Source organism: Hippoglossus stenolepis, chromosome 18 (genome assembly GCF_022539355.2).
Source record: "Hippoglossus stenolepis isolate QCI-W04-F060 chromosome 18, HSTE1.2, whole genome shotgun sequence".
NCBI lineage: Eukaryota > Metazoa > Chordata > Actinopteri > Pleuronectiformes > Pleuronectidae > Hippoglossus > Hippoglossus stenolepis.
This window is the reverse complement of record NC_061500.1, coordinates 4,610,260-4,626,749: the sequence shown is the minus strand read 5'-3', so window position 1 is coordinate 4,626,749 and position 16,490 is coordinate 4,610,260. Positions and strand designations below refer to the sequence as shown.

Here is a 16,490-nt window from a genome sequence, read left to right as displayed (position 1 = left end):
ATATATTTTTGTTTGTGTTGTAAAAAACAAGGTATAAAATAACAGGTTGCCTGTTTGTGAGATTTGTGCTGTGGTGGAAGTTCAGGGGGTAATAATTGTCTCGGTGATGGAGCAGCAAACAGGCCACTTACCTTTTTAACGAGGATCGTGAGACCTTGATATTTAAAGGGTTTGGAGAACTCGATGTACTGGGCTCTCTCGTTGTTTATAGTCAGCGGGGCCACGATCATGTCGGCCAGGCCCCCCAGGAGCTCTCCCATCATGCCGTTCCACTCTTTCTTGTTACTGTTGTTCACCTGGAGCCCAGAAAAGGAAGGTGTTAGAATGAGGATCAGTGAACAACCTGCTGCCGTCTAGACCACAGCATGCGTGCAAGTTATAAGGATTTGGGTTAAGCCTAGAGGGGGTGGGTGTGCTCCACAGCTTTGAAACTGTCTCCGTCTTACGTAACAGCCAGATTGCTGTTTTCTAATTAAAATCATGCACTGCACAACACCGCAAGAATCAAATGTCATGCTCGTTTTTCGCCTTCCAAATTTCTGGGTTAGAATCGAATAGAAACTCCAGCAGGATTTAAAGCTGTTAAAATCACAGGGTTCTGCAGAAGTTAGTTTTGTTTCTTTGACTTTACCGTTGCACTAAAGGTCGGTTTTTCTGACATTTTCACCAATTTCCACAGAGAATAATTCATGGCTCTTGACGAATAAGAAATCAGGCACATTCAGAAACATTCTCCTTTTATCAAGTTCGGTGATGTTATGGCCCTTTTCAGAATAAAAGTAGTTGCAGTTGCTGCTTGTCTAATCCTTTTGTGCAGATATTCAAAAACCGGCTCTACATCAGGGATAAAATGCAGATTCACCCTCCGGACATTTGAAGTCTGCTTATCACTTCACCTCCGAATAGTTAGTGAGATCAAAACTGTTAGTGGAGTAAAATAAAATCATTAAAAACAAGTATTGAAATGTGACATATTGCATGCAACCTGTGCAACGTCATGCAGGATATATGCAGGTTATTAAAAAATATATATATATATGTTGATGTTGAAACTGACCCTCTCCTGAGTTCCGAACTTCCCATCAGCCACCAGATGCACCTCATAGGTGAAGTTCATCGTCATAGCTAGCTTGATCAGGAGGTCAACGCAGAATCCGTAACAGCACTGGGGTACGATTGGGCGACCTGTAAAAAAAACAGCAATGGTTGCACGTTAAAATCACTCCGGGGGGAAACGCGCGAGATTTGTTTTCTTTAATCCAAAGGCGGCGGCGCACGTAGACTGAACACGGAGGATGCGTGACACACGGTGCACTGCAGACAACCACACACACTCACACGCACTGAACACACGGCACACAGACGAAGCATGTCCCAGCACCTCAGCAACCACTCACTCTGAATGGCACACTCAGCTACATGCATACATATATAGATACCTACTGCATATATATGTATGCATCTCCAGTGGGTGTTTGGCGAGTGCAGTAAAAGCACAGTGATAATATAAACGTCCCTGAAGTGTTACCTGGGATGGTCTCATTGGGCCCAGTGCAGATAACCTTTTTAATTAAGACTCCATTCAGTGTCATCTCCTCGTGGCACGTTCCGTCCGGCATAGTGGGCTTCACGTACACAAATGGCTCCTGGTGTATCGTCACGATCTACAACAGATGGGACAGAGAGCTGTTTAGCCTGTTGGAGCTTGATCCGATAAATCCCGGAGGACTTCAAGAGCGCCACAGCGAGAAAATACTCGGAAATATCCCAACAGACCCACAAATACTGCACGCACACACCCCCAGATACTCAGGATGAAGGGATGGGTGTAAAAATAGCCGAGGAGAGGCCATTCTGAGGCCCAGGAGAAATTTGGAGAGATACAGGTCATAGCGGATACATCACCGCTGCCTTTATTAACATAGATGAGCTTCACTCCTCTCTGAGGGGCAAACGTTAGCGCACTGTCCAACGCGAGCACGTCAGCCGCGGTCTCGCACTCGATCCGTGTCGACACGGACGTCACATCGCAGCAGCAGCACTGTGAAGGTACGCTACCTTTAATCGAGTGGACATCTGGAAGCCCTGCGGTTTCTCCGTCTCTCCTCCGGGCCAGATGATCTTCCGCTGATTGTTCATCACCACCTGCGGGGATGCCACACGAATATAAAGTAATGTAGGTGAGTGCTGACAGAAGGCGAGCTGCTGATGAGGCTCCAACACTGGGTGAGCTTCACTAATGAGTCAGCGTTATACAACCACCGCTCTGCGTCCCTTTAATTTATCACGTCGACCTTTGACTTATGTCTTATACCAGAGGGTTTCACCAACTTATTGTTATTACAGCTATTACCAGGAAAAGCCGGCCAATTTAATAACCACCATTAACTACAAATGGAATGTAATTGAACTCATGGATACTTGATTGATCCAGAGGGAAATGTGACAAAAATAAAAGGTCCTTTTACGAGCTTTTACCGGAACATCTGCTCACGAGGATCGTTTGGAGGTGAATGAACTGACATACATTTTTATAAAGATATTTACAATTTATGTAAATTACATAACTATAATGTATAGTTCAGGGCAAAGCATCAAACTCAAATTTTGTGAAGAGTAAACCTAAACAAAAAAAGTCTTCAGTCAACGCTCTCAAGCTTAACAGATAACATAACACCCTCCCAGGAAGTCCCTGGTTCCACTGACCTCCAACAGTGAATCTTTCCGAGATGGCGGCTGTCACACTTTCAGGAGTGAAACAGACATGAAACTTTAAAAGCGTACGGGGAAGTGTAACACTTTTCAGCCTCATCTTAGTTTGTTCTTTAGCCACTTTCTCTCCTCTTTCTCTCCTCTTTCTCTCACCCTTTCAGAATCCATCTGCTGTAAATTTTATGCATGTTTCAATTCATCATGGCAATAAATATTTGAAACCCCCTCTCGTCCGCACTCGGGGTGGTCTGCAGTGAATTGCAGACTTGTCCTCCAGTAAGTGCATTGTGCTATAGATAGAAAACTGGGTCTGCATGTCCAACATGGATTTAAAAATAGAGGATGACACAGTGTAGGTACATTACAACCTACTAACGGACAGGGAGCAGAAAATAAAGAAGACAAAATCCTATAAAATCACCATATTTTATCAAACAGGTTCCGTCTCTGTTTACCTGCGTTCCGTTGTAGATGCCGACTTGAACGAGTCGAGTCTTCTGGTAGTTGAGGATACCGTAGTGCGCGTACTTCCTGTCGCCATCGTCGTTGAACTCCACGCGTCCCGTGAGGCCCTCTGGGTATTTGGATGACATCAGAACCCTGCGGCGAGCGAATGAGAACGATTACACGTGTGAATGAACGCACACTTGTTCATGCATGGATATCGTGTGTCACCTATTAGGAACGCAGCAGTGCCTTTGATTGTGTATCGCTCAGGGCAGGGCGCTCAAGCCATAGAGCCAGAAACTGAATAAGGATCATTTACTACTTTGAAACCAGCTTTTCTTGACCTGAGAAATTTGGAGACACGTGCGGCTAAATGAAGTTAAAGTCTTAAGCCATTCCTATAAAATTAAACTTTATGTATACAGAACTTTTCACTGTAGAAAATGCAGTTCAAAGCTCAATACTGCAACGTAGTCTCATGAAACGGTTCCTATGATATCTTACGAAAAGGAGGTATGAGATCCAGTGACTGACATTTCACTGTCAGATTCGATCTCACCGTTTAAAAAGGGGCCCCGTCTTCCAGATGTTGGTGTTGCCCACGCATCCTCTCGGAGGCTCTGTTATGTTTTCCTTCTCAAACAGCTCCTGGATGGACTGAGCCACCACAGCCACCGCGTCATTGATGTGGGCCGACTCATTCTTGCCGTTGATGAGCTGGAGGCCGATCAGACCTGAGGAGATCGGGCCGATAAACAGACAATCACCAACCTGAGCCAGCTACGGCCTCCCTGGATCCTTTTGCAATGCACAGAGTGAGAAAAAACTTATAGGGCTTTAGACATCCCGAATAAAGGTCAGACATCAGGTGTGTGATCCACGATTGCTCGGGAAACATCTTGGAATTTAATGATGTGAAATAAACGGATGACTTTTCTGATGTTGCCACCGATGACCTTTTCGCAGCATGTATAAAGTGGCCCTTGAAGTTGGATCTCTTTTCTTTTTTCAGTACTGGGGCAAAGCATCACAGGTAAATCTGTGTCGGGAAGGAACGAAAAAAACACCAGACCTAAATTTAAACCAAGCAACAATCCAACTTCAGCTAAGTTTTCTGATTGCAACCAGGTCCATCAGTCTCGCAGACTCCCGGGAGAAGCTGCAGAAGAGGTGGATGAGACGAGACACGGACAGGACACAGAAACATAAAAAACGCTCTGGGGGTTTGGTTTGTGTTCGAGTGCCTGGAAGAAAAGACGCTCAACGTTTTGTGACCAAGAAAAGTGACAAATTATTGTGAGGAACAAAGAGATAAAGAGGCTGTTGTATCTTACCATTCTATCAGTTACCTGTTCCAAAACTCTCCCTTTATAATTCATTAGAAACCAGCGTGTTAATATGGCAGAAGGGCAGAATGAATGAACCTTTGAATAAACCAGCACATGCACGTTTAAACCAAAAAACTGCGTGCGGACACACCCCATTTAAACCTTTAAGCGGAGAATGCTTAAACGTTTAAAGGCTCAACACACAACAAACCATTATACAGTTAATCATGTAATCGCTTTCTCTAATCCTCTATGTGTTATGATCGGCCTGGGGGGGCGGGGGGGGGAGGTTGACTCGTGCGTTCCCGCTGATTTCTCCTGGATGAACGTACCGTCTGGCGCCTCGATCAGGGCTTTACCCGACATCTCCCGCTCGCCCACCAGCCACACGTAGCCAGAGCCCGTCATGTTGAGGAAGCGGGCCGCCTTGTACACCGCAGCAGCGTCTTCCTCGCTGGAATCGGACACGTTAAAAACACACTTAACAAACCTTTAACTATGTTTTTAGGATGCACGTATCTGGTAGTTTGTGAACGTCTCACCTGGCGGACAGAATGATGACTCGGGCCTCCAGCTCTTTGGCCTCCAGCAGCAGGGCAGTTAAGTTAGTCTCCTGGCTGAACTGGAGGACTTTCTCTGCCTGTGATCGGGGCATAAGAAAGGTCAAGCCAGCTACTTTTCCCTGCCTCAGACACCATGCTGCCTCTTTACCTGTTTGGTTCGAGCTTGGCCGATTTTGTTTGAAAACGGGAGACAGAGATAAAAAAGGAGAGCGATCCAGGGGAACCGGCTGAACTAAAAAAAATTTAAAAAATATAAAAAAAAGCTTGAAGGGGGGAAAAAAAAACTTTTGCATTTGTTCGCATGCAAACTGAGGGTTATCAAGGCTCCAAAGAAGGACGTGCATGTGTTAGGTAGGGGGGAAGAAGAAGGTCAATGCAACCAGTAACTAAAAACAGGTGAAGGGTGTGGGGGGGACGTTTTCCCCCAACAAAAAAACTTGCCGAAAACTAGGGAAGTGCTACAGAACAGGAGGAAGTAGCATCTGGGAAACGGCTTCGTCCCACACTACCGGTTCTCCACAAAGGAATGGACTTGCAAACTTGTTTTGTGCGTGAGTGTGTGTGTGTGTTCTGAGTGCATGCATTCCTTCATTAAAGGAGAAAATGAAAATGATAAAAAAAGCGGGGGAGGAGGGGCGCCGTTCACTGACTTCTTTTTTTTTTCTTTTTTTTTTGTCTGGAATGACCGAAAATTATAGATTTTTCATAACAAAATCATTCGTCATTAAAATCATAGGGAAATGTCTCAAAAGTAAAAAATTAAAGAAAACACGTGCTACCAAGAGAGGGACATTTCTGGGTTCGGCTGGTGACTGGTTTGGGCTGGTTTCTAGTTGCTACGTTTGGAAAGTTGGTGGGCGGCGTGCATTGACCATGCAAATATACCTTAGGTCCTCGCTTGTTGTCATAGGACAGTTGGTCGAGGTTTTCATAGTTCCTTTTTTTATTCTGATGAGTAATGTGCACAGAGAAAATATGCAGACACAGAAAAATATTATAAACAGTTGAAAATGGAGGGCAGTAAAGCATTCCAACAAATCTCCACTTTTCTGCTTCAAATTGGGATCTTTAACAGAGGGGCTTGCAAAGAGCAGCAGACGTGACCAAATATCCAGATACCACAGATATGACAGAACTTAATTCATTATCAGCAATGATTCTGTGATTCACCTGCGTCGGTCAGTTATGTGAAATATTTGTTTCTTCTTCACGCAATTGTCAGTTAACGTGACACAACTGGAAACGCAACATTTCACAAACATAACTGAACTCGCACCGTTAAGTCCGAAGCGTCACCACATTTATTGGACGACAAACAAATGTCTTGCAACACATCTGGAAATGCAAAAAGCCTCAGCAACAATCACAGCCGACAAAACATCCAAAGTGTGACCTTTCTTGTGCGACATTTATGTGACTAAGAGCTCATTAAAAGTTTTCACAACAACAAAACTTGCACCAGGAAACGTTCACTCTGTCCAGCCATCTGTTGACGTGATGTCATTCTGGCCCCGAAGGCTGCAGCTAATTCTCCTCATGCAGTCGTTAGTAACTGATCTGACCAAAACACTAATTAAAAGCTTGGAACATTCATCCACTGTAAATGTTTTTTTAAATCCACTTGACACAAATCAAAGAGTAGCCAACAATTTACTCTCTGATTTTTCCATCCTACAATGCAATTCCAGCCAGTGCTCAAAAAAGCTGTGTCCCAGTTCGATAATACATGCTCGTTCTAAATTGGTTCTGAGGATAGATGTGTCCACATTGAAAAAGAACAAGACAAATATTGAGCTTTCTAAATTAAAAATGCCAGAATTCTGAGTGAAGTCTGGGATTATGCTTCAGAGGGGAAGCAGGCTGTGCTCACTGCTGCAGGAAGATCTTAAAGAATAAGCTTTAAATCTTAAAAAGAATTAGCTTTCCCTTTTGAAAGTTGAAGTCTTTTCTGCAACACAGAACTTCATGAAGACGACATAGTGCTATTCAGCAGGCAGTGTTGGATTTGGCCACCACACTGGACACTGGCTCGCTGAGCAGGATAAACTTAATTCAGACACCCGAGGTTTTCACCGTCCGTGTGGCCTGTGAAGCTCGGGGGACGGTTTCCTGTCTGGGACCACGGAGCCATTTTGCGTCGTCTTTCTGCTTCACGGGGTTTCTTGCACAGCTGCTTCACTTCGCAGCTCACACCTCAGTGCACTCTGGGCCCGATTCCCTTCCTTCACAAAAGGCGACGCTGACTGTGCATCAGTTAACAGAACTGCTGGCTGGCGAGCAGATGCACACGGAGAAGCTGCTCCGTTCACACCGAGCCGAGAGGCCGCAACACAAGCTGAGGCTCTTGGGAGCTTCGTGTCAGGCGTTTTGGTTCCAGTAATTTTAAATGAGGTTATTGTTCCATCCTTTTTTTAAATGAAACCAAAACGCCAAGCTGTCACTTGGGTTATAGATAATCCCACTTACATTTGATAAATGATAAAGGTTCTGTGACATTTTAAAAGATTGATGAAAATAAAACTGCAGTATATAGTGGAAACAAGAGATTTAACACACTAGATGAGCAGAAAACACAAATAAACTAACATTCTTTACACAGTTTGCTTCTGTCTGTCGTAACACTCCACTGTGTAAATACTAAACATGATAAAATGAGTGTTTAAGCGTCCCGAGCTTGTAAAATTCCTCTCAGCGAGAACGCTCCGGCAGCACAGCGAACAAATACACCCTCTCTTTGTCTCGTTCTCCCCGAAGAGTTTTTCTGAGCGATCTATTTTTGTATCCTCACAGTCGGGCATTAATATTTCATGTTGTGTTGCTCACGGTTGCTCTCTGACTAAATCCACCGTGTCCTGAGCCTCTTTGCCGGTGGTGGCAGCGATTCCCCCCCGTGACCTCCTGCGTGGAGCTAAAAAATAATAATCATGTAAATTCACCGTGTTTATGCAGCAGAAATTGGGTGATTGGCGAGAATCACACCTCCCTGTTTCCTGATGAGAGGATAATGTGTCGAGGCTGAAATCTGCAGCACGGAAACTAGCATCGTGTCCCATCACCTACCACAGTTCAAGCTGCTAATGCATTTACAGTTTGAGGTGATTACTCGACACCGTGACACAAACAAACCCGACAGAGAATGGAAGAGACAGTTCATCACTCTGCTGATGTCGTAGCATCCAGGAGATGTCAGAGCAGAGGCGGAGGTGAGAGGACTGGTTACCCAGGGCAACTCACCAGGGGGGCCCCGGAGCAGATCGAAAATATTCTCTATGCTACAGCACAAATTTTATTGTGGAGGTCTTCACACAAAGTTCCTCGGACTTCGTGGCTGGATTTTGTCGTGATGTGCCGTAAAAAAGTGTGTAAGATTTATGTGAAAGTGATCTATTGGCAGAATTTAATATAAAATAATCCTAGTGATGTTTTCAATTGTAAATTGTTGTTTTCTTTACCTTAGAATGAGCCCTTTATATTTAAATACTTTATATTTACATGAGGAGCAGGTCCTCTCTATGGAGGCCGCCATGTTTTATTTTACAGTAGGTAAACTAAACACCTTTTGCATTCAGCTTCAATATTTTCTATTTTTCCACTTTGTGTCACTGAGTGTAGATCCATGGGAGTGTACCCACTTGAAGTGAAATCTGCAACCCAGTAAAAGTGAAGGGGTCTGAATCATTTCTGAAGCTGCTGCAAATCAGACTCCAGAGACACAGATGCTGCAGTTGTCAGTTGGATGAATTCAGCGGATTTGAGGGCTTTTAATACACACATCTCTCCTCCAGGCTGCAGGATGTGAGTCAATACTGGATGATTTGACTCATCAGCGTTATCCTTCAAACTGCTTGGATGCGGATGCAAAATTAAACATGATTAACTGAGATGGTTTTTTTTCTAATGGTGGTTGTTGATCGATAGTGATGCCAGTCACTTAACTGACGCAGCTTGCTCTTCAGCTGTAGCTGCCTTCTGTAATACCTCGGGTGTGTGTGTGCGTGTGTGCGTGTGCGTGTGTGTGCGTGTGTGTGTGTGTGTGTGTGTGTGTGTGTGCGTGTGTGTGCGTGTGTGTGTGTGTGTGTGTGTGTGTGTGTGCGTGTGTGTGTGTGTGTGTGTGTCATATTCAATGTCTCCTCCGCTTCTGATTTAATTAAATCTCTGAACCAGGACTCATTTGGTTCAGCCACACAATTACAGCAAAGAGCCCCAGAGAGGGGCGAGCATGACACAGAGGGAAGAAGAAGAAGAAGAAGCAAAAGAAAGACATATCCCAAGGTAATTTCATTTTAGTAAATGAATGGATGAAAAAGATAGCACTTTTCCCCCCCTCTCTTCCTCTCTCTCTGCTCCTAAAGGGCACGCATCGCTGCAGTCTCAAGTCTGTTCGGGCTCACAGAAGATCAGCATTTCACTGACCCACATACACAGCTCAGAGCTACACTTAAAATGGATGCATCAGCGGTATCCGAAAAAAACCCCATCTCCAGCATCTTGTGAACATGAGTTAGCAGGGAGCAAGAAAACACCGGCCCCCTCGTCCCTCCACACGCCGAGTGGAGAGAAACACCTGAGTGCCACCGCGGCCGCCCGGTAAAACACTTCAACACACCCCCAGTCTGTGATGGTTTGCAAAGCCCCGTGTTAAAGTCCACTATTTGGCTCCCACTGTGGATAGACACAGGATAATTTGGACTATGGCGAAAAGCAACGTGAAGATGAGCAAATAAACATACAAACTTTCGTCAGATTAGACCACATTAGACGCTGTTGATGTTTCTAGGTGTGTTAGCCAATGTTTACACAATGAGAAAGAGATGTTGCCACACAACAGAAAGGAAAACAGTTACATACACAGAAGACCTCTGAGGTTTTAAAAAAGCGCCCTCGCTCGTGCGGAGCAGGAGCGTCTCACCTTGGTCTCCCTCTCCTCCAGGAGGGTCTCGAGCCTCTTTTGAGCCGCCCGCCCCTCGTGGTCGTCGCTCACGATCAGGATGATGTGGTTCCAGTTGAACTCGCGCATCAGGTCGAACCACACGTGCGCCTGGTGGGAGTAGGGAGGGACCGTCCGCAGGAAGGACAGGTGGATGCTCTGAGGAGCAGGAGACGATGAGGATGAGACACACACATGACAAAACTTGACTTTTAATGAATGACTCATCACAAAATGAGCGGACGCAAACTCTCCCAAACGGCAGATTCTGGCCTTTTTAAAAGGTCACTTACGTCTTGTAATACATTTATAAATGTAACATACAAGATTTAGTCAGATAACATTTGGAGAACACTGTGTCCTGGTTTGGACATAAAAGTCGGAGGTCTGGGGGGTTTGGAGGATCAACAAATCATGGGACCTTTTCACAATAAAACAGCAGCTTCATTAAAATGAGTTTGATGGATCAGTGACTGTGTGAATATGGAGAATTTTTCCTTTTTTCATTCCCCTCTTCACCCTGAACGTCTGTTCTAATTAACTTTGGTGAGAAGTGTGGAACTGACTGTGAGTCGCAGCTTTAACTGTCAGAATCAGGTCCAGCAAGTTGAAGAGTAAAGCTGAACTGTAGATCAGTTAAAAAGACTTAGAGGTTATTAAAAAACAGCGTTTATCTCCGATATTAAGCAGGAAACTGAATAATTTCAAACAGGATTTGGTGGATTTGTTAGAGCTGCCTTAATCAAGCAGATATTGTGACTATAGCGACAAAAGCCACCAAACCTTAAGAGTTTTAGTCATTTTAACATAAATTAATTCCCTTGCCCTACCAGAGACAGTTCCCTAAACCAAACCTTCACCGTGTGGCACCATTGCATCACATGTTTCACCAGTGATGTGCAATGGTGTTGGACAGCACAGACAAGGCTTCTCCTTCTAAAGGGCAGATGTATTTTGTTGTCTGATGTGTCGGCCCTGTCACCATGGAGAAATGTTAGTCCCTGCAGATCCCCGACCTCGACCCCCGTCTGACACCCACTGGATGAACTGACACGCCGGCTGTGAGCCCGACTTACTCACTGACGCTGCTGCGGCTGAACGGGAGCGAAGCCCTGCAGCCAGGCTCCAAAATGGCGTTTTCAGCAAAGTGGGGAGGATCATGTCTTGTGAATTTCTACCTTTATGTTTAACTATGTACTGAAAGAGCACATAGAAGATAAAATGGCCGTTTTAGAAATATAACATTTAATGATAAAACAGCTTCTCCGGGATTTAAATAATTGACTAATAAAAGACACGTTGATTTGATGAAGCTCGTGAGTGATGTGCCCTTAAAAAGATGTTAAACCGAGTCCGTGGGTGTTTTTTTATTCATGCGATCGCTTTCAAGTCTCATTTTACTTGTTTGTGCTTGATAAAAAAAATTGCTGAGGTCAGACGACGCATTATTAATGATGTTCTTTCAATTTCCAGCTGGAAACCCATTTAATCACAGCTCCTCTAATGGAGAGCGATGGGACGTTTAATCTAAGAAGCTTTTGAAGCTGCCCCAGGGGAGCGCCGTCCTCCCTCGCTCTGCGTTCTCTCACTTCCTGTCGTCCTCTCTCTCTCTCTCTCTCTGTCTCTGTCTTTACATCTCTCTCATCTATCACTCACCTTGTCTGAGTAGATGGACATGCGGGTGGTGAGCCCCACCACCGGGATGCGGTAGAAGCCCGCGGTGTAGGAGACAGGCGTTGGCGTGAGGTGGTCATTGGACTGGGGAGGGTGACTCACCAGGATGGCGTAGACCTGCAGAGACAGAGAAGAAGAACACTTTGTCTTTTTTGACACTGCCACTAAGATGAAGTACAGTCGCACTATAGGCATACAGGCATCCATTTTTAAAGGTTTTCTCTCTTTCCATTTGTCTTTTTGATGGATTAATTGGTAGTTATATAGATTATGAGACTGAAAACATGCAGTGTACTGAAAAATAAAACTTAATAAACATTAATTCATCACAAGTATACAACAACATGAGGAGGCTTAAAAACACAGTAACACCTGAAACAATACAACGAAGACGTTAGCCCCAAAACACGTCATTATGATAAAGAATACATGACATTTACATCATAAACATTTCATTTCTGTGTTGTAGAAAGCATCAATATTTTATTTAGAGCTGATTAACCTGCTCGTTGAGGAAAAGTAAGAGTGTGTTCTGCATCTTCAAGTTGATTTAATGCAAATTCATTCAGGCACTTTCCTCATTAGTTTAGTTTACGATTAATCAAATGACAAATGACTGTTACAGATTCTGGGCTCGGGGGCAGTTGTCTGCTTTGTCTGGATGTAAATCCAACCTGGACGAAAACATCTGTTTTCCAACCTCAAGATTAATCAAACTCGTGCATAAACTTTAAATTCAACATGGTCGTGACCACATTCATCACATGTGACATGTTTATAATTACATGAGTAGGGAGTAAAATGTCCATTATCCGTCCTCCTTAATCAAATTGATCTATTTTCTTCTATTGCAGGATTACTTTGCAAAAAACTGTTCTGACATCCTGACATTTATATTTCTTTATACAGGAACAACAGGACACAATGCATCCATGACTCTGTCAGGTCTGTCAGCACCAGAAGAAAACATTACAGTGATGAATATATGATAATTACATAATAAAAAAAGGTTATTTATGTAGAAAAGCCTCAAGATTTCATCACTTTCACGCTGTTAGTGGAGGAAAAGTAAGAGAGTGTTCCTCGTCTTAGTTGAAGTCGGATTAATGCAAATTTATTTAAGCCCTTTCCTCTTTAGTTTTATCTACAATTAATCAAATTAATACAGACAAATGACTCCACAGATTCTGGGCTCGGGGGCAGTTTTCTGCTCCAGCCTCAAATGAAACATCTGTTTTTTTTCCCCCGACCTCAAGATGAATGAAAATTGCGCATACTTTAAAAACAAATCTTTTATTGGTACACATGTTGTATAACCGGTTAAAAATAACATTTTTTTTAACCTTGAGTGTCTTTATAAATTATATTCAGGGACAAACTCCTCCATAACAGAAGAGCAAAGAAATGTTCTCCTTTGTTTGGAGGAGTGTGTGCTGCCAGAAGAATATTATAATGTGGCTGTTTAGTTTTTATCTTATTCCAGCTTTAAGCAAACCAAAGGGGGGTCAACAAATAGAGAAGTTGTTTTCTGTGTGCCTCTCCTGAAGAAGAGCCTCGAGATCTGCCATGGAGATGCGGAGGAAGGGGAGTAAAGATGGCATGGCTGTGAAGGCATGGATTATTGGATACGAGCGCTCCGTATGGTTGGGTCAAAAATGAGGTCTATCTTCCAAGGACTGCTCCCAGGCATCTACTCCTCCATCTGCCACAGACTTTCCCCGTCACTGACTGTTATGGCCTACAAGCCACTCTCATCCGATTTAACCTTCTGTGGACTTTCCTGTCTAAACCATGTTTCACTTTGTCATTTACAAAAGGGTGTGTGCGTGTGTGTGGTGAACTGAAACCCGTGTTGGTGTAATCTGTACGGCCTGATAGGCGGCTCGCACACTCGTGCTTTGGGTGACAAAAGCTTGGATGTGACAGTATTATTCTCCAAGCCTGTATCAATTAGAGTCATTACACCAGACACAGGATCAAGGACATGAAAGCAGCGCTGAAGCTGGGGGTGTTTTTTTCCAATGAGGCCTAATTACGTGTGTGGGAGCGAGAGCGAGAGGGACTTCACGCCTCAACATGCTATGACATAACGCCGGCTTCTTTTATAAAAGCCATGTAGAGCATCACATGAGAAGGTTGTATGTGCATCGGTGTGTGTCAACTCTTTAAGGCGCATACACACGCTCAGCATGCACCGTGCATAACTGATGAAATGTGTTTTGTTCGTCAGAGCTGCAGCACATGCATGAGTCGTAAAGCGTGTGTAGCTGAAAGGAAAACCGGCGTTTAAGCACTTAGGGAAACTAGAGTGGCAGAGTTAGTTGCATAGCTCCGCCAGGGCCAAGCAATCCTGAACATTGGTTGATTATATACTGCTTGCAGTAGAAATAAAAAGCAAATTAAGTCGTCTGATAATCTAAAATATTTATTTATTAGTCCTAAACAGGCGAAGAATAAGATCTATGCATTTATACCCTGAAAAACTAATGCAAATGTTGTAAAATGCCTGATTGCTGCAATGGTTATGAGAGTGAAAAATTATTTCTGGTGCCGTCCCTTAATCCACATCCAAACCAAAGCGTGATGGGTTCTTTGCCGATTCCGGCCCCATCCCTGCACCAAGTTTGGTGCAAATGGGTTTCATAGTTTTTGCAGAATCTTGCTCACAAATACAGCAACAAAGGAAACATTTTAAGACATTGAAGAAGACACAACCTTCTTGATTGAGGTAAAAAAAAATTTCATTGTAGCACAAACGTTTTGAACGTTCCCTCTGCATCATGTCAAACCGGCTGCGTCTGAGCGAGTGTGATCCACGTCAACATACAGACAGTTTCTGCTCATGCCAAAAGGTTATCCTGCATCACACTCTCACTGAACGCCAAGTGGCTAATGACGTTCTCCTCATTTTCACCCCTCACTGGTTCAGTGGCTCTGCAGCTGTGTGTCCTGAAATATACAGTTGCCCTCTCATTAAGAGAAATGCCCCAAACCAAAGTCTGTTTTTGTTTCACGTCTGTATTAAAACAGATGGGTCTGTGGTGAGCTCTGTACAAAGTGAATTAATCCTGTGCAAGTGTAGCATGGATGCCAAATTGGATAAAAGGCAGCACTGTTATGATATGTTGGCTGCTTTCTGTTAGTGTTTCTATACATTGCATGCTGAGTGGAGAGTTAATCTGCAAATGTGAGGCTCTGGATAAACAAACAACATCTCTGTCTGGTCTAATAACCACTTCGATGGCACTTGAGGGAGAAAACGCATCAGATGAAGGCGTTTAAATCAACTTTCTATTGCAAGTGATGAGGATTTGTAGGCTGCTGCGCCTGATGCGTAGTCTGACAGTGGTGGAGGTGCATGGATCTAGGTGGTGTTGGATGGAGAATGGAGCAGTGCGCCCACGCAGAGGCACCAGAGAACTGTACCTGACTGGAGATGAGGTCCTCGCAGACGGACAGAGCCATCTGGATGGCGTTGGGCTTGTGCGTGACGGAGATGGCGGTCAGCTTGAATTTGTCCCGGCCGTAGACCTGGTTGGCCTGGGTCACGGCATCTTTGAAGACCTGCTCGAACCTCTTCTGGCTCAGCACGGCCCCGATGTTCACGATCTTCGGCTCGCAGCCGGCCCGCGCGCAGGAGCACCAGAAGAGCACCGCCAGCAGAAACAGACGCATCGTGCGCACCAGCAGACGGCACCGTGCAGCCCGGCCGCTATCCTCTCCGGTGGCGGGTCGGCTCGACTGGCTTGTGGGCAGCAGCACGGCTCAGCCTGCGGTATGCACGACTGCGGGCTCGATCCAGGTGGGCGGCGTAGAGCGGGGGAGGGCGTGCAAAAAGAAAAAAGAAGGAAGGAGGGAGGGAGGAAAAAGATGTGGATTTATGTGCAATGCGGAGGAATGTGCACAAGCATATTAGGGACAGGGTGTTAACCAGGGAACCGCATTGTCCATCTCCTCCTCTGCAGAACAGCTCAAACCTCCCGGTGGTTCTGAAGGGAGAGTTGCAGCATAGTCCGAGCCTCCAGGCCGGTTCCTCTCCGGGGTGCGTGTCGCTCCCTGTGGCCGCTGCTCGCTGCGCTGTGAGCGGACTGTTCTGTCTCCGTGAGGCCGGTCGCTCCTGGATGAGCCGCTGCTGCCGCTGTCCTTGGTGCTGACAGCTGTGCATGCGCGCCGCGGCGGTGGCGGTGGTGGTGGTGGTGGTGCGCGCTCCCGCCGCATCAGCAGCTCCCCCCACTCTGGGATTTGCGCGTTGGCGTGATGCTGCTGGAGGAGAAGCTGCTCGTATGAAAAATAAATGCACTCGCTTGTTCCAAATGCGCGTAAAATGTGATGAGACAGGAAAGGGCCGGATCTGTGGAGGATGCACACTCGCAGCGTTGGGGTCGCGTTCACCTGCAGGGCATGTGGATGCTGCTGCAGCGTTAATTCAGCCCGATGTGCTGTTGGTGCGTGTGGTTCGAAATCAGGCTTTGTGAGATTTAATTTCCCCCCTGAATTAGCCCGATTGCACAGGAGCAGATGGAGGAGGAGGGTGTTCATTCCGACCTGACGGGTTTCAGGTCACAGTTGAGCCATGGACACGCGCTTTGATGCGAGTTATTCCTCCATGACACTGGGAGAGGTTGGTCTGGTTCGCCCTGAAATGGACCGAGCTCATTGGACAGCTCATTAATCAGACGTGATGATGTGCATGTTGGGTAATTTGAAGTTGAGAGCAGCATCCCTGCAGATACAGGAGCAGAATCAACCCCCCCTGGTTACCTAGGAAACAAGATCTTTCTTAACAGGCACACACACACACAAAGAAGATCTTTACACTGTGGTAAGACTTTATTCAGC

General features: G+C 45.2%; 1 protein-coding gene across 7 annotated transcripts in view; it reads right to left on the bottom strand.

The window, feature by feature from the left end:
* grin1a (glutamate receptor, ionotropic, N-methyl D-aspartate 1a) overlaps positions 1-16,087 on the bottom strand; it is a 29,667-nt gene extending 13,580 nt beyond the window's left edge. The window contains exons 1-12 of one of the 7 annotated variants that reach the window (XM_035184497.2): positions 15,078-16,087; positions 11,634-11,768; positions 9,960-10,136; positions 5,936-5,998; positions 5,030-5,127; positions 4,820-4,941; positions 3,719-3,893; positions 3,168-3,312; positions 2,059-2,145; positions 1,529-1,664; positions 1,058-1,185; positions 132-296 (exon numbers count right to left, since the gene is read on the bottom strand). In XM_035184497.2, the coding sequence (XP_035040388.1) occupies positions 132-296; positions 1,058-1,185; positions 1,529-1,664; positions 2,059-2,145; positions 3,168-3,312; positions 3,719-3,893; positions 4,820-4,941; positions 5,030-5,127; positions 5,936-5,998; positions 9,960-10,136; positions 11,634-11,768; positions 15,078-15,326 (1,680 nt within the window). In that variant the 5' untranslated portion in view covers positions 15,327-16,087. Of the gene's footprint in view, positions 1-131; positions 297-1,057; positions 1,186-1,516; positions 1,665-2,058; positions 2,146-3,167; positions 3,313-3,718; positions 3,894-4,819; positions 4,942-5,029; positions 5,128-5,935; positions 5,999-9,959; positions 10,137-11,633; positions 11,769-15,077 lie in introns of all 7 variants that reach the window. The other 6 variants (XM_035184493.2, XM_035184496.2, XM_035184498.2 and 3 more) reach the window with 6 other exon arrangements.
* Positions 16,088-16,490: the final 403 nt, after the last annotated feature.